The sequence below is a fragment of the Scyliorhinus canicula genome, chromosome 9, assembly GCF_902713615.1.
Source record: "Scyliorhinus canicula chromosome 9, sScyCan1.1, whole genome shotgun sequence".
Taxonomy (NCBI): Eukaryota; Metazoa; Chordata; class Chondrichthyes; order Carcharhiniformes; family Scyliorhinidae; genus Scyliorhinus; species Scyliorhinus canicula.
Window position 1 is genome coordinate 128443010 of NC_052154.1, and position 25658 is coordinate 128468667.

The 25658-nt window shown below is 45.4% G+C and overlaps 1 protein-coding gene across 1 annotated transcript in view; it reads left to right on the forward strand.

Moving 5' to 3' along the window:
• The first annotated feature begins 11823 nt into the window (after positions 1–11823).
• Positions 11824–25658, forward strand: part of LOC119971676 (anoctamin-9-like) — a 411929-nt gene continuing 398094 nt past the window's right edge. Inside the window, exon 1 of the mRNA XM_038807554.1 lies at positions 11824–12845. Within this exon, the coding sequence (XP_038663482.1) occupies positions 12645–12845 (201 nt within the window). The 5' untranslated portion in view covers positions 11824–12644. The remainder of the gene's footprint in view (positions 12846–25658) is intronic.

The window sequence follows — 25658 nt, forward strand, 5'->3', positions numbered from 1 at the left end:
GGAATCGAATCTGGGACCCTGGCTCTGTGAAGCAACAGTGCTAATCACTATGCTACCATGCTGCCTGGCACAATACAATGCCTTGACAACTCATTCATAAACTCGGTCTGTCACATATGAAGGAATGGTCATGGTACTTACATCGCGTGATAAAGTTCTTTCTCTTTCTAGCATTTTAATTCGGCATCTTTTCCATTGACCACGTTATCATATTAGTTCTTGTGTCTTTCTATTAGTGTGACAAATTGCAATTGTTTTTCTCCTATATATGCTGTGATTGTGAATCTTCCCCCACTTCACCTGATGAAGGAGCAGCGCTCTGAAAACATGTGATTTCAAATAAACCTGTTTGACTTTAACCTGGTATTGTGAGACTTCTAACTGTGGCCAGGCCAGCGCCGACATATTCACATATTTTCAATGTTATTTTGTGATTCTCTGACTACTCTGACAAAAGCTTCTATAGTTAAAACTGTGCGCTCCTGGACTTCCGGTGGCGGCGATGTCCGAGTGAGCCGCACATTCGGTGGGCTCTCACTCCGGCGGGGCGGAACAGCTGATTCCCCGCGATAGCGGGACCACGGGGGCGGCAGAAAAGCTGCCGTGAAAGAAGAGGAGAGCGAGCTGCAGCAAATGGAAGTGTGGGAGGCCAGCAGGTGAGGAAGAAAGAGAGAGAGACGGAGGCAAGGAGGAAGCTGACCTGAAGGGTAAGATGGCGGACCCACGGACCTTCCTTCCTCCAGGACAAAGGGAAAAAAAAGTTTGGAGTTGCTGAGGAAGGACAGCTTGGACCCACTTCAGATGCCCAGGAGGGGAAAAATTTAAGGAGCTGGGCAAAGGAAAGCGGCAGCGAAGGCGCTGAGGAGCGGGCTGCGGCACATGGAACAGCGGGATTCCAGAAGGCAGAAGAAGAAGGAGAAAAAGGGACAGAGACAAGGACCTGAAGATAATTACCTGGGACCTAAGATGGCGGACACACGGACCCCGGACTCAGTAATCCAGCTGGCGCTGGATAACATGCTCCAGGTAATGACGTCCAGTTTTGAAGCGCTGAAGCGGGACAGCTTGGACCCAATCCAGAAAGCGGTGGATCAGCTGAACCAGAGGCTGGACGCCCAGGATGTTAAAGTTAAGGAGCTGGGAGAGGCGGTGGAGGAGCAGGCGGATGCGCAAACGGTTGCAGCGCTAGAAGTGGACGGCCTGAAAGAGCGGCAGAGAAGACTGCTGGACAGAGTGGAGGAGCTGGAGAATAGAGTCCGCAGGAACAATCTGAGGATGGTCGGCCTCCCGGAGGGGGCGGAGGGAGCTGATGCTGCAGCGTTTGTAGTAGACCTGCTGAAGCAGCTGATGGGGGCCAAAGCCTTTCCGCGACCGCTGGAGCTGGAGGGGGCACACAGAGTGCAGGCAAGGCAGGGGCGGCCGGGCGGACCCCCCCGCCCGATGGTGATTAGGTTCCACAGGTTCGTGGACAAGGAGCGGGTGCTGCAGTGGGCAAAGAGCGCCAGGAGCAGCACGTGGAACAACAGTGTTCTCCGCATTTATCAGGACCTAAGCCAGGAGGTGGCTCGGCAGCGAGCAGCCTTTAAGAATGTCAAGGAGGTGCTGTTCAAGAAGCACGTGAAGTTTGGTCTGCTGTTCCCAGCTCGGCTATGGGTCACGCACCAGGGTCAACACCACTACTTCTCCGAGCCCGAAGAAGCGATGGATTTTGTGAGGGAACTGGGGCTGGTCCCGAAAGGAGGCCCCAAGGACGCGAGTTAGGGCCCGAGGATTTCTGTGGGAAGGAACGCCGAATGTGCCTGGACTGCTGCTCAACGGTTTGCTGGGCCAAAGGGGCCAAGCGGAACATTTGAGACTCTTTCCTTTGTTCATGGACATTTATGTGCTTTTTCTCTTTTTTCTGTGGTTTTTTCTTTTTTTTTTCCTGTTGGGGCTTTTTGTGCAGCTCGCGGAAGACACTGGAGCCGGCTTGCCCCAGTGGGTGGGGAGGAGGACGGGGAAACAAGGGGAATGGGACAGGAAGGCGCCGGAGTGTTGAGTCACCGGGCTAGCAGATTGGCTAGTCAAGGAAGTCAGATGGGGGGGGAAGTTACAGCCAGTAGATGGCAGGGTTGGGGGTATCGGAGGATGAGGTTAGGGGAGGGGGGGGTTGTTCTGCTGACGGGAGAGGGACTTGAAATAGGCACTGGAAAGGAGGTCGAGGGTGGAGGCAGCCAAAGGGCGGGCCAGGAATGGCGCGACGCACGGGTCAGGGGCCGGCCCGAGAAAGGCTATGGCTGACCGGCGGGGTGGGGGGGGTGGGATGTACCCCCCGACCAGGCAGATCACCTGGAACGTCAAGGGACTGAATGGGCCGGTTAAGAGGGCGCGGGTGTTCGCGCACTTGCGGGCCCTGAGGGCGGACGTAATTATGTTGCAGGAGACACATCTGAAAGTGTCAGACCAGACCAGACTAAGGAAGGGCTGGATTAGCCAGGTCTTCCACTCGGACTTGGACTCGAAGTCCAGAGGGGTGGCAATCATGATCAACAAGCGCGTGCAATTTGAGGCAGAGGGCATATCCGCAGACAGGGGGGGCAGATACCTGATGGTACGGGGCAGACTGGAGGGGAGAAGAGTGGTGCTGGTGAATATATATGCCCCAAACTGGGATGACGTGGACTTCATTAAAAGAGTGCTGGGGAAGATCCCGGACTTGGATTCTCGCAGGCTAATAATGGGAGGGGACTTTAACATGGTCCTTGACCTGACTTTGGATCGGTCGTGTCCCAGAACGGGTAGACTCTCAGCAATGGCAAGGGAGCTGAAAGGGTTTATGGAGCAAATGGGGGCAGTGGACCCCTGGAGAGAGGGACAGCCAACAGGAAGGGGCTACTCGTTTTACTCGCACGTCCATAAAGTATATTCCAGGATAGATTTCTTTGTAATAAGCAGGGACTGTATGGGGGAGGTAAAGAACACGGAATACTCAGCAATTACCATTTCAGACCATGCCCCGCATTGGGTGGACCTGCAGTTCGGGGGAGCGGGTTATCAACGCCCGCAATGGAGGCTAGATGTGGGACTGCTGTCGGAGGAGGGGATCTGCGAGAGGCTTCGGAAATGTATAAAAAATTACCTGCTGGTGAATGACACTGGGGAGGTCTCAGCGGCGACCGTGTGGGAGGCGCTAAAAGGCAGTAGTGCGGGGGGAGCTGATTTCAATTGGGGCCCACAGAGCCAAGGCAGACCGGGCAGAGATGGATAGATTGGTCAGGTAAATGGGTCGGATAGATGAAGAGCACGCGGAGTCCCCGGGGGAGGTTTTACTCAGGGAGAGGCAGAGGCTACAGGCGGAACTGGGGGCACTATCCACGAGCAGGGCCGTGGAACAGCTTAGGAAGGCGAGGGGAGTGGTGTACGAGTATGGGGAAAAGGCTAGCAGACTGTTAGCGCAGCAACTCAGGAGGAGGGAGGCGGCCAGGGAAATAGTCCAGGTGCGGGATAGGACGGGGAAATTGGTGGTGTCTCTGGACCAGATTAATAAGGTGTTTGAGGAGTTCTATGAAAAGCTGTATAGGTCAGAACCACCGAGGGAGGATCAAGGGATGAGGAAGTTCCTGGACAGATTGAGGTAGGGGGCTCCGTAGGTACAATTTTACTAGTTTGGTGAGGAGGATGAATGCGGTCTTGGCAAGGTGGGACAACCTCTCTGTCACTGGCGGGTCGGTTGCAGGCGATTAAAATGAATGTGCTGCCACAATCTTAGTTTTTATTCCAGTGCCTGCTGGTCTTTTTGCCGAAGACATACTTCAAGGAAGTGGACAAGTTGGTCAACTCATTTATTTGGGGGGGGGGGGGGGGGGGGGGGGAGCGGGAGGGAAGGTTGCCAGGGTCAGGAAGGCGGTCCTGCAGAGAGGCCGGTAGGTGGGGGGGGGGGGGGGGGGCTGGGCCTCCTGAATTTATTATAGTATTACTAGGCGGTGAATGTAGAAAAGGTGAGGAGTTGGGTCGTCGTGGGGGAGGGAGGGGAAGAAGGAGTCCCGGTGGGTTAGGATGGAGGAAGGTTTGGGTTTGAGTAAGGGGTTGGGGTTGAGGGCGCTGGCAATGGCACCACTCCCGATAGCCCTGGGCAAGTACTCTGACAGCCCGGTGGTGGTGACAACACTGAAGATTTGGAGGCAGTACTTTAAATTGGAGGCTATGGCAGCACGGTGGCTCAGTAGTTAGCATTGCTGCCTCGCGGCGCTGAGGACTCAGGTTTGAATCCCGGCCCTGGGTGTGGAGTTTGCACATTCTCCCTGTGTCTGCGTGGGTTTCACCCCCACAACCCAAAGATGTGTAGGATAGGGGGATTGGCCACGATAAATTGCCCCTGAATTGTAAAAAAATAATTGGGTACTCTAAATTTATTTAGAAAAAACAAATAAATAAATTGGAGGCTGGGTCAGGGGAGATGCCAATCGGGGGAATCACAGGTTTGAGTCGGGGAGGCTGGATGGAAGGTTTCAGAGATGGGAGGAGAGGGGTCAGGGTATTAAAAGACCAGTTCCTGGGGGGACGTTTTGCGAGGTTGGAAGAGTTGGGGGAGAAATATGGACTGGGGCAAGGGGAAGGGTTTAGATACCTGCAAGAAAGGAGGTTCCAAACTTCCCGATAGAGAAAACCCCTTCGTTGTTAGAAGAGATATTGACGGCAGGGGGAATGGAGAAGGGGATGAATGATATTGCCGATTTATGGGGAGATTCTGGGGGCTGTCTATGGAAGGGATTAAGGCCAAGTGGGAAGAAGGATTCCCTTTTGATTCAACGTGTTGAGAGGAGGAGAAAATTTGCAAAACAAAACTATATGAATTTGGAAATAAACCAAGATGATACTCAGCTCTCCTTATAATGAGGAAAGCAGATTCTTCACTATTTCTTCTCTATTGGATTTGAAGGGCAATAGTTGGGTTAAGAATGAGGATATTGACAAGGCATATAAAAGTTTTAATGTCAATTTATATTAAACAAATCAATGTGAAGATGCATTAATACATATGAGGCAATTTTTCTCTTTTTTTGAGCTCCCAACAATTTCAGAAGACCAAGGTCGGAATTCTCCATCTGTTCATGCTGGTAGGGTTTCCCGATCCCGCTGCAGTGAATGGAGTGTTGGCTGAGCGCCAAATTCTCCGTTCTTGATGGCAGCGATGACAGAGTGAACTTGGATCGGAAAATCCAGGTCCAAAGGTGAACCTTAATTGCCACCGTTTCTGAAGAGGAAGCATTATCTGCATTTGGATTAGGCTTCAGAACCTGAAGGTTTTGGAAGTGAATTTTATAAGGAATTCAGAAATATGCTAATAGAACCTATGATAGGTATGAATAATCATCCATTTGAATTAGGACAACTACCTCAGTCCCTTAGAGAAGCAAATATTAAAGACAGGTAAAAGTCTGGAAGATTGTGCCTCCTCTGGACCAGTCTTGCTTTTAAATGTCGATCTGAAATTACTTTCTAAAATACTGGCGTTACGTCTAGGATAATATCTTCCTTTAATTAACCTCGGTTATCAGATGGGTTTGTAAAAGGAAAAATTGATGTAATAATATCAGGAGACTATTAAATATCATTCAGGTTTCTCAAAAACAGGCGATAGACAACTTGGTGCTTTCATTGGATGCAGAGAAAGCATTTGATCAGGTGGAAGTGGAAATGTTTATTTTATACATTGAAGAAATGTGGGCTGGGGAGGTCTTTATTGAATGGACACAGGTACTTTACAAAAACCCATGTGTAGCAGTTCCTGGAACAGTATAGACCTAACAATTTTAGTCTTCAGCCGCATTGTGGCACAGTGGTGAGCACTGCTGCCTCACAGCTGCATGAACCTGGGTTTGACTAGGGGCTTTTCACTGTAACTTTATTTGAAGCTTACTTGTGACAATAAGCGATTTTAATTTCATTTCAGTTCAGTTCAGTTCTGGCCTTGGATGACTGACTATGTGGAATTTGCACTTTCTCCCCATTTCTGCATTGGTTTCCTCTGGGTGCTCCGGTTTTATAGAATTTCATAGAATTTACAGTGCAGAAGGAGGCCATTCGGCCCATCGAGTCTAAAGAGCACTCTACCCAAACCCACACCTCCACCCCATCCCCATAACCCAGCCCAACACTAAGGGCAATTTTGGACACTAAGGGCAATTTAGCATGGCCAATCCACCTAACCTGCACATCTTTGGACTGTGGGAGGAAACTGGAGCATCCGGAGGAAACCCACGCAGACACGGGGAGAACATGCAGACTTCGCACAGACAGTGAACCAAGCCGGGAATCGAACCATGGACCCTGGAGCTGTGACGCATTTGTGCTAACCACCATGCTACCGTGCTGCCCTAAAAAATTTAGAGTACCCAATTTTGTTTTCCAATTAAGGGGCAATTTAGCGTGGCCAATTCACATCTTTGGGTTGTGGGGGTGAAACCCACGCAGACATGGGGAGAATGTGCAAACTCAACATGGACAGTGACCCAGGGCCGGGATTCGAACCTGGGTCCTCAGCGCCGCAGTCCCAGTTCTATCCGCTGCGCCACCGTGCTGCCCAAAGTCCACAGATGTGCTGGTGTGGTGGATTGGCTATGCTGAAATTGCCCCTTACTCTCCAAAGATGTGCTGGTTAGGTGGGATTACGGGATACACGTAGTTTTCGGATTGTATGCAAATTTACAAATCATTCCCTCTAGATCATTCATAAAGAGCAAAAGTCCCAATGGATCCCTGCATAATATCACTAAGTATCAATCTCCAAATCATTGGTAACTACTTATCTATATCATGCTAACCAAGTCTCAACCCAGCTCATTACCACTTGGGGTTATATGCATCACTGTAAATACACAAGGGGTCAATGTAAATACACTACAACTAAGTAAACACTAGAGGGAGTACCGGAGATGTCATGACATGCAGACATACAGCTAATGAACACATAGAATAGGACACAACCAATGGGCAGTCAAGACAACCAGAAGTGACACTACCACAAGGGGGCAACCCATATAAAAGGACAGGGCACACATGCTCTTTCTCTTTCCACGGGCGACACTCAGAGAGCAGGACAGGGGCAGATCAGAAGCATCACACCCACCACGTCGCTTAGAGCAGACTGGTTAGTTAGAGTGAGTTACTATAGCAAGCTTAGCAGGAGAGTCGAACTCACAGAGAACTGTGCTAATGGTTCAATAAATCACACTGAACTTACTTCAAAGTTTGGAGTATCTTTTGGTCAAAGCTGCATTGAGTTGCAGCCTGTGTTATCCCAGAGTACATAACACATCATGGTACCAGTAGTGCCTGTTGGATCTGTATAGTTCAACTCGGCAAAATCCGTGACTACCAGCAACAGCACCCAGGCAAGATGATCGCGATTCCGTTTCCTCAGCCGCTCAGCTGTCACGGCAATCTCAAGCAGAGAATTGAGATTTACATGGTAGCATCTGACCTAGATAGCGTGGCCGATGCTGAGAAGATAGATCTTCTACTCACCATTGCGGGTGAAAGTGCAACAGAAATCTTCAACTCCCTCAAGTACTCCAAAGGGCAAGACAAGAGACTTCCAGACAGTCCTGGACAAGTTTGAAAACTACTGCGAGGTAAACACAACAGAAGAAATTGGTAAAACTTGCACCTATACTCACCACGAAGCACAGGTAGGCTTGCAACAGAAGTAAACGGCAGTTTTGATTGGCAGCCCTCTTGTGAAAGGAGCCACACATGCACAATTGCCCAGAAGACACAAACCGGCAAAACAGTGTTTTGCGCATGCGTGAGAAGCCGCGTATGCGCAGTTGCACAAAGACCACACAGAAAAGGAAGGTCCGTGTGCGCATGCGTGAGAAGCCATGCATGCGCAGTTGCGCAAAGAGCGCACGGTAAAGGAAAAGTGACTTGCGCATGCGCAATCCATTCCTACGCTCTACGTCACAAGCGTCATGGCGTCATAGGCCCTGGACCACGCCCACTTAAAGGGGAAATGTCCTAAAATAGTAAAAGAAAACTCTTAAGCCGGAAAACACAATTCTTTCACCTGGTACGACAGCACAATGCCTGAACTTCAACCAGTAGCTAAAAGTAACCTCCGCAGAACCCTGCAACAAGCAGTTAGCACCGCTCTAATAGATGATTTAGTTCTTGAAGACTACGACTCAGACGTTGATTTCTTCCTTGGACATAGCGAGCACAATTACAGTTCCGACACAAAAAGTGATGATATGGTCCTTGAAGACTACGACTCGAAAGATAATTAAATCATTGGACGTGGCAACCTCAGTACCAAATTCGAACCGCAACGAGATATGTTGTACAGTGAAGCATCCGACACAATCAAGGACGGGTTCTTCGGATTTGAGGATCCTCAGCCCAGCATAGATGACATCCCGACCCATGAGTATAGGATTCTGCTGCGGCCTGACGCCAAGAGACAGAGAGCGATACAAGCCCACAGAGAGCGGCCTGACGCCACACCAGTGGTCACGCACCACGAAGAGTTGTCCACGCACCACGAAGAGTCCCCGACTCCACACGAAAGGCAGTCCACGCACCACGAAAAGTCCCCGACTCCACACGAAAGGTGGTCCACGCACCACAAAGAGTCCCCGACTCAGCACAGAAAGCGACGACAGACTCCACAACGAGACCACTGCACGTCTCCACATAGAAAACACAGAAAAACTCCACAGCGAGACCACTGCACAACACACAGGGAACAATGCCAGAATCCACAGAGAATGTGATACAAGACTCCACAGCGAGCTTGTTGACAGACTCCACGAGAGCGCAGTCCTTGCATGAATAAGACCATGAAGGTCTACCAACCTTAACTGGGCAACCAGCAGCAGACGATGCAAGTCTGCCATGCTCAAGTGCACAACAAGACGACTATGACAGTCTACCACGCTCACGTGCAGCACGGTAGCATTGTGGATAGCATAAATGCTTCATAGCGTCAGGGTCCCAGGTTCAATTCCCCGCTGGGTCACTGTCTGTGTGGAGTCTGCACGTTCTCTCCGTGTGTGTGTGGGTTTCCTCCGGGTGCTCCGGTTTCCTCCCACAGTCCAAAGATGTGCAGGTTAGGTGGATTGGCCATGATAAATTGCCCTCAGGGTCCAAATTGCCCCTTAGTGTTAGGTGGGGTTTCTGGGTTATGGGGATAGGGTGGAGGTATGGGCTTGGGACGGGTGCTCTTTCCAAGAACCAGTGCAGACTCGATGGGCCGAATGGCCTCCTTCTGCACTGTAAATTCTATGAAATCTCTATGAACAACAAAAAGACTATGACAGACTACCCAGGCTATTTGAGGCACCAGAAGAAGACTGACAGTCTACCCAGCTCATCTAACCAACAAGACACTGAGGATCTAGCCACTGTATGTGCGACAAGTGACAAAGTCGTCACAATTCCCATACAAGATGTGCGACATCTCAGCGAGTCTGACAGATCTCAGCTAGTATGTACAGATGCACTCGACAATCAAAGTGAGGCTACTAGTGACTCCAGTGACATCACGTTAATTCAAACTTCATCTACTCGAGCCTCTCCACAAGAACCTGAAATGACACCAGACGGGGAGCATCAAGAAACCAAAAGTGATTCAGGTGAACCAGAAAGGGCTCCAGACGGGGAGCATCGACAAGCCAAAGATGATTCAAGTGAACCGGACATGACTCCAGATGGGGAGCGGCGAGGAATCAAAGACGTCACGCTCAATGAAACAGCAGATACCACAATGGACACTGACACAAGTAGCTTTGTGAAGGACTTGAATTATCCACTCGGGGTGGTCATTGACCGCAACAAAACCTACAAAAACAACTACACCAACAATAACATGAAGCGTACCAGAGGCACCAACGTCAACAACAAGCATGACAAAACAACAACAATGGAACAACGACAGGTACGACATGGTACAACTCTGCCAATGCAGGACACTGTGACAGCACAGCTCAAGACAATGGCAAGTTGCAGACATACCATGGCATGACAACGCCTCTTACAAATTCACGTTTGCTACACTACAAACAAGCAGATCAGCTTTCAAGGCAGCTGACATACGGCATCAATACTGCAAACATAGACACCAGTCCAGGTCAGACAGGAAAGGTTACATCAAGAATCACTACCACAAGCATCGAAAAAAAAGAGTCCAAATCAGACAAAGCAGTGATTTGACCATTTGAACACCTCCTGATTACTTCTTGGTTCCTTAAGCACAGGGACACTGACGGTGTTCACGAGGAAATGACAACATCAACACTTCAATAACAAAACAAGAAAGCCATTCGACAGTATAAATTCATGAACTTTGGATTCATAAATATTTTTTAGTATTGTGTAATCACCACTGTCATCATCATTTGTACATGTCATCACTTATCTACCTATTTTATTCCATTTTCTTCAACAAAGTAAGAAAATATGTAACACAAAAAAGGGGTGATGTGGTGATATGCATCACTATAAATACACAAGGGGTTAATGTAAATACACTACAACTATGTAAACACTGGAGGGAGCACCGGAGATGTCATGACATGCAGACATACAGCTAATGAACACATAGAATAGGACACAACCAATGGGCAGTCGACACCCAGAGGTGACACTACCACAAGGGGGCAACCCATATAAAAGGACAGGGCACACATGCTTTTTCTCTTTCCACAGGCAACACTTAGAGAGCAGGACACGGGCAGATCAGAAGCATCACACCCACCACGTCGCTTAGAGCAGATTGGCTAGTTAGACTGAGTTACTATAGCAAGATTAGCAGGAGAGTCGAACTCATAGAGAACAGTGCTAATGGTTCAATAAATCACATTGAACTTACTTCAAAGTCTGGAGTATCTTTTGGTCAAAGCTGCATCGAGTTGAAGCCTGTGTTATCCCAGAGTACATAACACATCACCACTAACATCAGAAACTTTAATTTTGGAAAGAAGCTTCTTGTGTGCTACCTTATCAAAATATTTTTGGAAATATAATAGACAACATCTATTGGGTTCTCTCATCCATAATCTTTGTAAATTCTTCAAAAATATGTTTAGATTTGTAAGACATGACTGTTTTAATGAAACCATGATGGGTTTCATTATGTTTTTCTCTATCCAATGCATCATATATTGGTTTACTAAAGATTCCCCTCAAGCATCTTTCATATTTTGACATCCTAAAGGTTCCTCAAACATATTTCATATTAGCACTGTCTAACTAGTTATCTGAGGGCATCTTGTTACTAATTTGTTTTTAAATGGGAGCTACATGAACCTTCGCCCAGTGTATAGAAACCATCCCATTGTGCAGTGAGCTATCAAACACATAGGCTGAGGCATCTTACAGCATATGCCCTACCTTTCTGATGATATTGATGTGAAGCTCCCATTTCTGATGGGAGCTGCTCTATTTTCAAGTTCTTAATTCCAGTGCAAACAATACGTATTATTAGTTTAATTAACAATGTGCCTAACCTCCTAGTTGACACCCATGTAGCGGTACATTTGGCAACCACAACATTAAATGGTTCCTCTCAATTATAATCGTGACAAATGACCCAAGTCCACTCAATTATAATCGTAATAAATGACCCAAGTCTGAGGCAGTTGTTATTTTGATTCCAGACGCAGGTTGCGCCTACATCGTGAACAGTGGCCCACACACGACGGGCAAACCTACCTATAGAAAATGGATGAAGCACACACCACACAACCTCCAAACGAGATAGTGCCATTCCGGAGAGAGATTGGGACTATCACTGTGGGGAAAGTGGTTGACAACCCCGTCCCGAGCCCACAGCCCGCGAGCGCGCCCAAAATAACGGCCGCACCAGGACCTGACTCCAGCAACCCCGCACGCGCGCGGAGATCCCGCCATTTATGAGGAGCGAGTGCAAGGGAGGGCGGAGGGACATCGCGAGGGAAGAAACGCAAAAACTGAGGAAGATAAGAGTCAAACGCTGAGGAAGATTCAAACGCCGAGGAAGATAAGAGTCAAAGGCCGAGGAAGATCCGGGTCAGCTCTGGGGGAAGGGCATCAGTCACTCTGAGTGGTAGATAGCAGGTTTACACGGTGAGGGGAGAAGGGTCATATAGCGAGGGCAGGAAGCAGCACTCGGCAGATCAGGGTTGCATATTGGGAAGCAGCATGATCATTTTCTGAGGGTCACACTGGATACAGGAGGGTTCAGGATTGAAGGGAGATTAAGGTAACAATGAGGGAGAGGAGGGTCACATTCTAAGAGGCATTCAGAGCCACACACCAAAGGGAAGAACAGAGACAAACATTGAAGACATACAAACATCAAAGCCACTTACTGAGGTATCGGGGGTCAAGCTCTGAGCGGAGAGCCTCGTCTGGCATTGAGGGAAATATCAGGGTTCACTGAGGGGCAGAGCACGCTCAAGTGTGAACAGGAACCTGGACTTGGGGGGGGGGGGGGGGGGGCAAGAATAACCAATCTTTGAATGGAACTCAAGTGTTGGGCTGAAGGGAGAGCAGTCTATTGCTGAAGGGGAGTGAAGCCAAGCACCGAGTGGATATTAGAGGCTGTCCGTTGAAGAAAAGCCAAATCTAGCAATAAGGATAAATGCTGACAACTGAGGAAGGCAGAGCACATAACTGAAGTGACAATGGATTTTCCTACTGAGGGGGAAACTGAAAGTGGCATTCAGGAGAGACCAAATACCAGCTCTTTGTCAAAATTTAATGCGAAAGTTAAGTCCAAGATTAAGAAAGGACAAGACACAATTGCAAACATGCAGAGGAAAAATAAGATAGCAAACTTAAAGATGAAGCCACTTTTGTTATTGGAAAGTGACGATTACAATATGGTACGTAAACCAATTTGATCAATTTATCACAATTTTTCATTTTGTTATGTGGGCCTTTTAGTTATGTTTTGAATTCAAATCAAAGTGAAACTTCTCTCAGTTGGTTAGGAAAAAGATGCAATCTGTTTACCTTACCCATAGAAATTAAAGGTGTGATTCCTGCGAGAAAAAGGAGAAAAACTGGGAAGAACGGCTGGAATGTTGACAAAGGACCATGCAGGAGGATGCCGTCCAAGGATGAAGAATAGAAAGATTGTAGTCTTAAGGGATTCTCTAATTAGATAATCTCAGTTAGGATTGAGAAATATAAAGGATGGGTTGCCAGGGAAAACACATCATGAAATGGCTGGAAAATAATCTGAAATGGAAGGGGAGGATCCAGCTGTTCAACTCCACATCAGAACTAAAACATAGTAGATATTAATTGAGAGGTCTTGCAAAGAGAGGAGCATGAGTTGGATAGTTTGAGAATCAGGACCTTATCAATAATCCTGTGATTAATACTTCAGCCAGTGTGAAAATTGGCATGGGAGAAAACAGATAATCAGCATTTGTCAAAAGGAGTGGTTTGGAAAGGAAGGGCTCCATTTCACAGGGCACTGGCGCGAGTATTGGGACAGGACAGAATTGTACTCTCTGGGACAGGTGGAATCTGAACTGGGCTGGGAAAAACAGAAAGTATATCTCAAGCTGTAAATAAGAATTTGAACTGATAACACTGGGAGGAAACTGCGAAAAATAACAGAACAATAAACAAAATAATTAGAAAATGAAATTAAATGATGAACTAAAGAAGGAATAGGCAGAGTAAAACAACCAGAGTTTTAATATAATCACAGAACATAAAGATAAAATAACTATTTAAACAGGGAGGAATGACAAATAAAAATGCAATTGAAAAATATAATTAAAACAATTTTAGCTTGAGGCAATATTTTGCAGAAGGATCTGAATATAATAGGATGACTGAAACATGGAAGCAGAACAAGATTGACAAGTAACATTGCAATATTTAACACAGAGATGGAGTAGCTTCACTCGTTAAAATTATAAAAAGGGTCTCACCCCCACAAACCCAAAGATGTGCAGCGTAGGTAGATTTTACCACACTAAATTGCCCTATAATTGGGAAAAAATATTTGGGTACTCTAAATTTATATAAAAAAAGAAAATGCTGCTCTTCGGAAAGTTCTAGGCCTTTGATGCAGGCCTGGAAGATTAGGCCTTATACGCCCAGTGAATGCAGTACTTGTTCCAGGCATCAGTGGAGAGGACCGACAGAGATAATCCTCATGACTGCCTGCAGGGCCTCAAACTTGGGCATAATTAAAAATATAACGTATCTGGCTGCCCTGGATTAAAAGTGCTTTGATGAACTTGTGAAGTTGGTATCCAATCATTTTGACCCCAAACCATCTGTGATTATGCAACGGTACCAATTTAACACTGCTGTAAGGTAATGACAGACTTTCTAACATGGCTCTGAAGGCTGGCTGAGCATTGTGAGTTCGGTCCATTCCTCCTTGAGTTGATAAGAGACCGTTTGGTGTGTGGGATTAACACTGTGAGAACTCAGAGGAAGTTGTTGCCGGAGTGGATTTGAAAAGAACCATTGATCTAGCCCTGTCCTGGGAGAATGCTGAGAAGGTGTTCCGAGTCTAGCGGGAAGTCAAAATAGGACATTCAAAAGAAATACCACGACCACTGGACTCCTGGAGAAGCGTTAAACCAGGTGACACTGTATATGACCGGAATTTCGGTGATGACGCTCATTGGCTACCTGGGGTCATGTTGGAGAAAACAGGGACCTGCAGGCGGCATGGTAGCACAGTGGGTAGCACTGTTCACATCCCATGGGACCATTCGACCCTGTCCAATTGTATGGTCAAGGAAAGTGACTTGGGCTTTTCCAAATTCACTTTTGGCTACGTTTACCACCAAACCCGCCTCCTGAAGTCGATTGAATAACTCCATCAGATGCTTTAAATGTTCTTTCCATGTCTGACTGAAAATTACCAGATCGTCGACGTATTCCGCACAATTGGGTAATCCTGGAATTACTTTGTTAGTTAACCGTTGAAGTGTGGCTGGGGCGTTTTTCATGCCAAATGAAATAACTTTGAATTGGTATCTACCATCTGGAGTCACAAAGGCTGAAATCTCCTTTGCCCTTTCGGATAAAGGTACCTGCCAGTAACCTTTAAGTAAATCCAATTTGGAAATAAAAGCAGATTGTCCTACCTTCTCTATGCAATCCTCCAAATGTGGGATAGGATAAGTGTCCGTTCTTGTAACTGTATTAACATTTCTATAGTCCACACACAACCGTTGGGTACCGTCCGGTCTTGGTACCAACACTATGGTGAGCTCCATTGGCTGCAACCCATTTCAATTACGCCATTTTTAAGCATGCTTTCAATTTCCTTGTTAACCTGTGCCAATTTTAAAGGGTTAAGTCTATATGGATGTTGTTTAATTGGAACAGCATTTCCCACATCTACATCATGTATAGACATTGTAGTACTTCCCAACTTATCTCCACAAACTTGCCCATGTGATATCAATAACTCTTTTGGGTCAGTTTGTTTTTCCTCTGGAAGGTAACTCAACAATTTATCCCAATTTTTAAGAACATCCTCGTTTTCCAATTTAATTTGAGGGATATCAGATTCAAAGTCATCTGGATTTTGTTCTTCACTTTCAGATAAAATCATTAAAACCTCCTCCTTTTTCTCGCCTTCCCTTTCAATGTACCTTTTAAGCATATTCACATGACACACTCGGTGAGTTTTGTTTCTATCTGGCGTTCTTACCACATAATTCACCTCACTTAATTCCCTTTCAATCTGATAAGGTCCACAAAACCTTGCTTTTAAAGGTTCATCTACCACTGGTAACAATACTAAAACTTTATCTCCACTGGCAAAACTACGAACTTTTGCTTTCTTGTCCGCTACCAGCTTCATCACATTTTGTGCAACTTTAAATGCTGTCTAGCCAATTCACCTGCTCTATTTAATTGTTCCCTAAAATTTGTCACGTAGTCCAATAATGTAAGTTCCGACTGCTCACTCACCAATTTTTCCTTAATCAATTTAAGTAGTCCTCTTACCTCATGACCAAAAATTAGTTCAAAAGGACTGAATTTGATTGTCTCATTAGGTGCATTCCTGATTGCAAACAGTACGAATGGAATTCCTTTATCCCAATCCTCTGGATAATTTTGACAATAAGCCCTCAACATTGCCTTTAATGTCTGATGGCACCTTCCTAACGCTCCCTGCGATTCTGGATGGTACGCAGTTGATTTAAATTGTTTTATTCCTGAGCTGTTCATAACTTCTTTGAATAACCTTGAGGCAAAATTTGATCCTTGATCCTTGATCTGATTGTATTTCTGTGGGTAGTCAACACCATGTAGAGAATTTAAGTAACTCCTCCACAATCTTTCTAGCTGTAATATTGTGTACTGGAAAGGCGTCTGGAAACCTAATAGACACATCCATTATAGTCAAAAGATATTGATTCCCACTTTTTGTTTTAGGAAGTGGTCCTACGTAATCAATTAAGACCCTTGTAAAAGGTTCCTCAAATGCTGAAATGGGTATTAAGGGCGCTGGTTGTTTTCACTGCTTGAGGGTTCCCTATCGCTTGACAGGTGTGACATGATTGACAAAATTTAACTACTTTATGTAGTCCAGGCCAATAAAAATGTTTTTGTATTTTAGCTTGAGTTTTCCTTATTCTCAAATGACCTCCCACTGGTACCTCATGTGCTACTTGCAACACCTATCTATACCCCACCGGCAATACCACTTGATGAACTTCTGCCCACTTTTCATCTGCCTGCATATGTAACGGTCTCCATTTTCTCATCAAGACATCACTTTTACAGGAATAACTTCCTGGTATACACTCAGATTCGTCTTCCGTGTTTGCTTTCTGATACATTCGTTTTATTTCTATATCTTTTTATTGTAACTCCGCCAATTTTTCTGAACTAAAAATATCCGCCTCACCCTCCACCTGTTCTTTTCCAACCATCTGATCAAAAATTGTTTCTGATAATTGAACTTCAACTTTATCTTTACTCTTTGATTTCTCCTCTTGTCTTAACCTGTGACTTTGCAACCTTGTTACTACACAATCCAGAAAAATCCCAGGATATTTGTCCTTCAACACTTCAGTTGTCTGATTTTCCACTGGCTTATCAACCACAGTAGGCATCACTCACACCTGCGATCCAGCTATATCATTACCCAAGATGAACTGTATTGTTTGTTTGCACTGAGTGCTGAATTTAAGTGCATTTGAGTGCTATAGTGAGAGTTTGGTGACTGAGGGATATTAATGGTTTATTTTTTATCTTCATCTAAAGTCTAGTCTTTCTTTTATTTAGTTAATTAACTTAAAAGTTTCTGTTTGGTTGAGAAGAAGGTGAATTTTCAATCAGTTTTAAACAAAGGTTCTACTTGTAGCTACTTGCAGCTGGAGCTTGTTGTTAGATGTATTCAATGCTGTATGAAGAGACAAAAGTTCTGTTCCTTTTTCACCAAACACCTTTATTTCTCCCAACAAACTCTGCACAAAACTCTACACATCACCTGACACAGAGGCCACCTGAAGCCCCTTTACATATCAGTACCAATTATTGGACACTTAACATAAATGAGACAACTAATTTCAATGTTTCTTCACCCATTACTTAACAGTCTCCCCTTCCTTGGAGAAAAAAAAACAATTAGGTGAAAACAAAATTTCAAGAAACTAAAACACACACGTGATTTCCCCCACTTTTTTTTCCTGTTTGTTTTTGGAGAGAAAAAAAAATCACAGAAACAGGCACCCTTCATTAACAATATCCAAAAGTTTCCGTGAACTAGCCCCTCTTTTTGTAAAACAGTCTGACAGTTGATAGCTACTGTCGACCCATTAAATTTTTGTTATTTCCCCTCTGTCCAACATCTGCTTCAAACTTGCGATGTCTATCCGTAACCTCTTTTCATTGACACTTTTTGTAGAGTGCACATTTTCCCACAGGGATTTATTGTCAATGTGACAGTCAATAGGTATATTACCCAAATCCCCTAATCCCAAAATTTCTGTCAATATCTGACTTATATAAAAGGCCATATCCACCGCTTCCACAAGACTTAACGTCTCAGCAGCCAAAGTGCTTTTGACCACTCTCCTTATTTTCTTTGTTTCCCACACAAGAGGGCAACATTTACCATTGTTCCCCAAAAGGAAAATTATAAAGCCTCCTGTGCTTGAAACCCCATCACATAAATTTGCATAGGACGCATCACTATAAACTATGAGTTTCAAGTGCCGAAGGTCACCTAAAACCGGGAACTTCAAAACACACTCCTGCATTTTTAGTTTGGCCAACGCTTTATTTGCTCTTATTATGCCATCCACTTTGAGATCATTCATTTTTGTACTCAACTCTAACACATCAAAACTAATGTCCGGTCTAGTCTGTCTACCTAACCAGTTCAGTTGCCCATTTAAACTTCGCAGTTGCTCTTGTTCTATCTTTGAAACCATTGCGTCTTTTTGTGAGACCCTGCCACGACTAATTGCTATTGGGCTGATGCTTTCCAAATAAGATTGCTGACGTAAAGTTGCCCCTAACTTAGTCTGTCCGATTTCCAGTCCAATATATTTAAATGCACCGGAAGCCTGATTTCCAACCCTGAATTCTTTTCTCAAACCAGAGATTACAATAGCTTCAAATCACTAGTCCCACCCCACAAAAAATCATCGACATGCATCATAAAGATGCCAGAAAGATTTCCTTTATAGTGCCAGTAAAACATTGCAGGATCTGCTTTCAACTGGCAACAGCCTAACTTTAACAAAACTGACCTTACCGTAAAGTACCACACTCCAGATGCATCATTTAATCCATATACACATGTGTTCAACTTCCAGAGTACCCCTTCTGTGTTAGCTGCTTCTTTAGGAGGACGGAGAAAAAAAAATGTCTCTCTGGAGCTGATGCCCCTGCAAAAAGGCAGCTTTTATATCTATAGATTTGCATTCCCATGCCTTTGTGGCTAATAGAGCCAAGAAAATCTTTAAAATAACCTTTCCTGCTGTAGGTGAATCTACCCTTAAATCCTGATCTTCTAAGTTTTCTTCAAATCCCCTTGCCACAAGCCTGGCCTTTGCCTTATAAGTTCCATCCGGAAGAACCTTTTCCGTGCAAATCCAACTGTGGGATAGAGCTTTTTGTCCCCTATCCGGTACTTCCGTGTATACCCCAAGTTCACTCCAACTATGCAATTCTTGCTGTTTTGCATCTTTGATAACTTTTTCATCTAATTTATTTGAAGCCACCAAAATCTCACGTGCATGTGGGCTTCTACTCCTATTAGTATTCGTAGTCTTACTCATGTTCCGAGATCTTGATAAACTACGTCCCCTCTCCCGCCTGGTATCTCGTTCTGTACTGCTACTGCTTGATCTTTCCCTTCCGTTGTGGGATGTCCTTTCAATAGTTCTCGACCTTTCACTATCCGATGTACTATCTGAACTGGCACTGCGTTTCTGTGCCCTCCATTTTTGAACTTCGTTTTCCCAATCCATTGTTTTAACTCTCTCCCCTGAATGCTGTACATTCAACCAATGTTTATACTTTCCAGTGGCCTTCCCTGCTCTACTAATAATAGTTGCATCCTTCCATTGACTAGACCCTTCAGGCAAGTATGTCACTTTTGTACCAACTTTTGGCAGTTGCCCTTTCGGAAAAATGGCCTGTTTTAATTTATCAGAAGTGTCGTGTTCCTCGACAGAAACCCTGTCTATATCAGTTAACTGGTCCTCATAGTTCTGTAACACGTGCATACCAGATGACTCTGGTTCCTCGTCATGTCTGTCTGCTCTATCTAAATTTGAAAATTTGTAATTGGTACCCATTATCCTTGATGAATGTACCATAACAGTTTGATTACCATGTTGCAAAATAATTGTTTTCCATCTATGCCTATGATCTTCCTTAGGCCTTTCCATTCATTAGAATTGTCTCTCTTGTAGAATACCATGTCTCCTTGCTGAAAAACAGCATCTGATGGCCGTACATTATGTCTTAAAGCTCTGCGAATTCTTTCAGAGACTTCTGCTTCCAAAAAAGCTTTTCTACTGCTATGTAATGCATTTAAATGTTCAGCAAAACCAGAGCTAATTATAGTCCCCTCCCAAGCTGGAGGCTGGTCATCCAAAATGGATGGAATTTTAGGATTTCTACCAAACACTAATTGATAAGGACTATAGCCCCCAACCATCTGCAATGAAATATTTGCATGTACCGCCCATGCTAACGCTGAATTGAGCCTGCAGTTTGGTCGATCTGCCAAAATTTTCCGAAGCATAGAACATAGAACATAGAACAGTACAGCACAGAACAGGCCCTTCGGCCCTCGATGTTGTGCCGAGCAATGATCACCCTACTTAAACCCACGTAACCCGTATACCCGTAACCCAACAATCCCCCCATTAACCTTACACTACGGGCAATTTAGCATAGCCAATCCACCTAACCCGCACATCTTTGGACTGTGGGAGGAAACCGGAGCACCCGGAGGAAACCCACGCACACACGGGGAGGCACGATTTCTTTCGCAGACACCATTACTAAATGGGCTTTCTGCAGCCGTGTTCATAACTCTGATATTCATGTTTTTCCACATATCCCTAAACTCATCATTAGTAAATTTTCCCCCATTGTCCGTAAGGAATTTTGCCGGTGGACCCATTCCTGTCCCGATCCATTTTTCCAGGATTTGATCCAGAATTACTCTTTTCTTTACTTCGTACAATTGTTGATTGACTAAATCTGGTTGCTAAATCTACAAAATGCAAAATAAATATATTATTTGCTTTATCCCAGATCTTAAGGTCCATGGCCACAATGTCGTTAAAATCCCTGGCTAAAGGTAGGGTTACTTTCGGTTACTACTGGTGTCCTTCTGTACTTCCTACAAACTTCACAGCGATCACTAACCTGTTCTATCAGTTTAGTATAGTCGTCATCCCTTACCCCTGCATCCTTCAATAAGTTTTTCAGTCTCCGAAGAGACGGATGTGCAAATTGCCTATGCAGTTTTACTACAACAAGCTTTTTATTAGCTAAAGTCCCATTTTCAACTGCCATTAACACATCCTTAACCACTCTATTTGAAATATTATTTGTCAGTAATGGAATACAATAGTGTCCCGACTGTAAATTGTAAGTTCACCGTCTTTCCAAAAACTGTTGCCTTAGGCCTGTTCCATATCCAGTTTCATGTGTGCTTTCTTCATCGACGGTCTGCTCAGAAGCAAAGGTATCTCACTTGATACAACATCCGTGCTAATGAAATGATTCACTCCAGCAATATTGCAAGGGATCACCACTCTTTTCAGCGACTTCAGAGTATTATCATCCCCAAACCTGAAACTTGTGGATCTTTCAAATTCCTTAACCCTTGTTACGATTTTCAGCATTCAAGGAGTCCAGATAACATTTTAACCAGTCAATCCTACACAGAGTAGATGTGCAGCCACTGTCGAATACAGCACAGTTGAAGGATTCTGCAACCAATACCCTAATTACCGGCGTAAAACTGCTTGTTAATAGGACAATGCCTTCTTTCTGGTCACTATCTTTTTCCTCTTCTGACTCTTCCGTGTCATGTGTCGCTTCAAACACTCTATCATAACTATCATAGGGTTAGGGTTAGGGTTCCTATCATACTCTATCATAGGGTTAGGGTTAGGGTTTGGCAGTTGAATGTTCCTCCTGCAGAATGTGGGAGGAAAGGGTCACCTCTAGTGTCCCTTCTGACTACATCTGCGGGAAGTGCACCCAACTCCAGCTCCTCGAGAGCCGCATTAGGGACCTGGAGCTGGAGCTGGATGAACTTCGGATCATTCGGGAGGCGGAGGAGGTTATTGAGAGGAGTTATAGGGAGGTAGTCACACCTCAGGTAAAAGAAGAAAGTAGATGGGTTACCGTCAGGGGAGGGAGAGGGAACCGGCAGGCAGTGCAGGGATCCCCTGTGGTCGTTCCCCTCTATAACAAGTATACCGTTTTGGATACTGTTGCGGGGGACGACTTACCAGGGGTAAGCAATAGGGCGCAGGTCTCTGGCACAGAGTCTGTCCCTGTTGCTCAGAAGGGAAGGGAGAAGAGGAACAGAGCACTTGTCATTGGGGACTCCATAGTTAGAGGAACAGACAGGAGGTTCTGTGGGAACGAAAGAGACTCACGGTTGGTGTGTTGCCTCCCAGGTGCCAGGGTTCGTGATGTCTCTGATCGTGTTTTTGGGATCCTTAAGGGGGAGGGGGAGCAGCCCCAATTCGTGGTCCACATAGGTACCAACGACATAGGTAGGAAGAGAGATGGGGATTTGAGACAGAAATTCAGGGAGCTAGGGTGGAAGCTGAGAGCTAGAACAAACAGAGTTGTTATCTCTGGGTTGTTACCCGTGCCACGTGCTAGCGAAGTGAGAAATAAGGAGAGAGAGGAGTTGAACATGTGGCTACAGGGATGGTGCAGGAGGGAGGGTTTTGGTTTCCTGGATAATTGGGGCTCATTCTGGGGTAGGTGGGACCTCTACAAACAGGATGGTCTTCACCTGAACCAGAGGGGTACCAATATCCTGGGGGGGAGATTTGCTAGTGCTCTTCGGGGGGGTTTAAACTAATTCAGCAGGGGGATGGGAACCTAAATTGTAGTCCCAGTGTACAGGATGTTGAGAGTAGTGAGGTCAGGGATAGGGTTAAAAGTTCGAAAGAGGGCACCGGCAAGCAGGACGCTGGTTTGAAGGTTTGAAGTGTGTCTACTTCAACGCCAGAAGCATCCGGAATAAGGTGGGTGAGCTTGCAGCATGGGTTGGTACCTGGGATCTCGATGTTGTGGCGATTTCGGAGACATGGGTAGAGCAGGGACAGGAATGGTTGTTGCAGGTTCCAGGATTTAGATGTTTCTGTAAGAACAGAGAAGATGGTAAAAGACGGGGGGGTGTGGCATTGTTAATCAAGGAAAGTATTACGGTGGTAGAAAGGACGCTTGAGGACTCGTCTACTGAGGCAGTATGGGCCGAGGTTAGGAACAGTAGAGGAGAGGTCACCCTGTTGGGAGTTGTCTATAGACCTCCGAATAGTTCCAGAGATGTAGAGGAAAGGATTGCAAAGATGATTCTTGACAGGAGCGAGAGTAACAGGGTAGTTGTTATGGGGGACTTTAACTTTCCAAATATTGACTGGAAATACTATAGTTCGAGTACTATAGATGGGTCAGTTTTTGTGCAGTGTGTGCAGGAGGGTTTTCTGACACAGTATGTAGACAGGCCAAAAAGGGGCGAGGCCACATTGGATTTGGTACTGGGTAATGAAGCCGGCCAGGTGTTAGATTTAGATGTAGGTGAGCACTTTGGTGATAGTGATCACAACTCGGTTATGTTTACTTTAGCAATGGGCAGGGATAGGTATATACCGCAAGGCAAGAATTATAGCTGGGGGAAAGGCAATTATGATGCTATTCGGCAAGATTTAGGATGTATAGGATGGGGAAGGAAATTGCAGGGGATGGGTACAATCGAAATGTGGAGCTTTTTCAAGGAACAGCTACTGCGTGTCCTTGATAAGTATGTACCTGTCAGGCAGGGAGGAAGTTGTCGAGCAAGGGAACCGTGGTTTACTAAGGAAGTTGAAGCACTTGTCAAGAGGAAGAAGAAGGCTTATGTTAGGATGAGACATGAAGGCTCAGTTAGGGCACTTGAGAGTTACAAGTTAGCCAGGAAGGACCTTAAGGGAGAGTTAAGAAGAGCGAGGAGAGGACACGAAAAGTTGTTGGCGGATAGGATCAAGGAAAACCCTAAGGCTTTCTATAGGTATCAGGAACAAAAGAATGACTAGAGTAATATTAGGGCCAATCAAGGATAGTAGTGGAAAGTTGTGTGTGGAATCAGAGGAGATAGGGGAAGCATTAAATGGATATTTTTCGTCAGTGTTTACACTGGAGAAAGACAATGTTGTTGAGGAGAACACTCAGGTTCAGTCGACCAGGCTAGATGGAATTGAGGTTCAAAAGGAGGAGGTGTTAGCAATTTTGGAAAATGTCAAAATAGATAAGTCCCCTGGGCCAGATGGGATTTATCCTAGGATTCTCTGGGAAGCCAGGGAGGAGATTGCAGAGCCTTTGTCCTTGATCTTTATGTCGTCTTTGTCGACAGGAATAGTGCCGGAAGACTGGAGGATAGCAAATGTTGTCCCCTTGTTCAAGAAGGGGAGTAGAGACAACCTTGGTAATTATAGACCTGTGAGCCTTACTTCGGTTGTGGGTAAAATGTTGGAAAAGGTTATAAGAGATAGGGTTTATAATCATCTTGAAAAGAACAAGTTGATTAGCGATACTCAACACGGTTTTGTGAAGGGTAGGTCATGTCTCACAAACCTTATTGAGTTTTTTGAGAAGGTGACCAAACAGGTGGATCAGGGTAAAGCTGTTGATATGGTGTATATGGATTTCAGTAAGGCGTTTGATAAGGTTCCCCACGGTAGGCTATTGCAGAAAATAAGGAAGTATGGAATTGAAGGTGATTTAGCGGTTTGGATCAGTAATTGGCTAGCTGAAAGAAGACAGAGGGTGGTGGTTGATGGCAAATGTTCATCCTGGAGTTCAGTTACTAGTGGTGTACCGCAAGGATCTGTTTTGGGGCCACTGCTGTTTGTCATTTTTATAAATGACCTGGAAGAGGGTGTAGAGGGATGGGTTAGTAAATTTGCAGATGACACGAAGGTCGGTGGAGTTGTGGATAGTGCTGAAGGATGTTATAGGATACAGAGGGACATAGATAAGCTGCAGAGCTGGGCTGAGAGGTGGCAGATGGAGTTTAATGCGGAAAAGTGTGAGGTGGTTCACTTTGGAAGGAGTAACAGGAATGCAGAGTACTGGGCTAATGGCAAGATTCTTGGTAGTGTAGATGAACAGAGAGATCTCGGCATCCAGGTACATAAATCCCTGAAAGTTGCCACCCAGGTTAATAGGGCTGTTAAGAAGGCATATGGTGTGCTAGCCTTTATAAGCAGGGGGATTGAGTTTCGGAACCACAAGGTCATGCTGCAGCTGTACATAACTCTGGTGCGGCCACACCTGGAGTACTGCGTGCAGTTCTGGTCACCACATCATAGGAAGGATGTGGAAGCTTTGGAAAGGGTTCAGAGGAGATTTACTAGGATGTTGCCTGGTATGGAGGGAAGGTCTTACGAGGAAAGGCTCAGGGAATTGAGGTTGTTTTCGTTAGAGAGGAGAAGGCTGAGAGATGACTTAATAGAGACATATAAGATACTCAGAGGGTTAGATAGGGTGGACAGTGAGAGTCTTTTTCCTCGGATGGTGATGACCAACACGAGGGGACATAGCTTTAAATTGAGGGGTGATAGATATAGGACAGATGTCAGAGGCAGTTTCTTTACTCAGAGAGTAGTAGGGGTGTGGAACGCCCTGCCTGCAATAGTAGTAGACTCGCCAACTTTAAGGGCATTTAAGTGGTCACTGGATAGACATATGGATGAAAATGGAATAGTGTAGGTCAGATAGGCTTCAGATGGTTTCACAGGTCGGCGCAACATCGAGGGCCGAAGGGCCCGTACTGCGCTGTAGTGTTCTATGTTCTATAACGAGTTGGACAGTTGAAAGCATAATGGTATTGAGAGTCACATCGAAAACATTGATTTATCATGCCCCGGGCATTTCTGGGGTTCATCTTCCTACTGTAGGTTCTAACTGGGTTTCTGTCTTCATAATTTCCTTGTCTCGGTCTC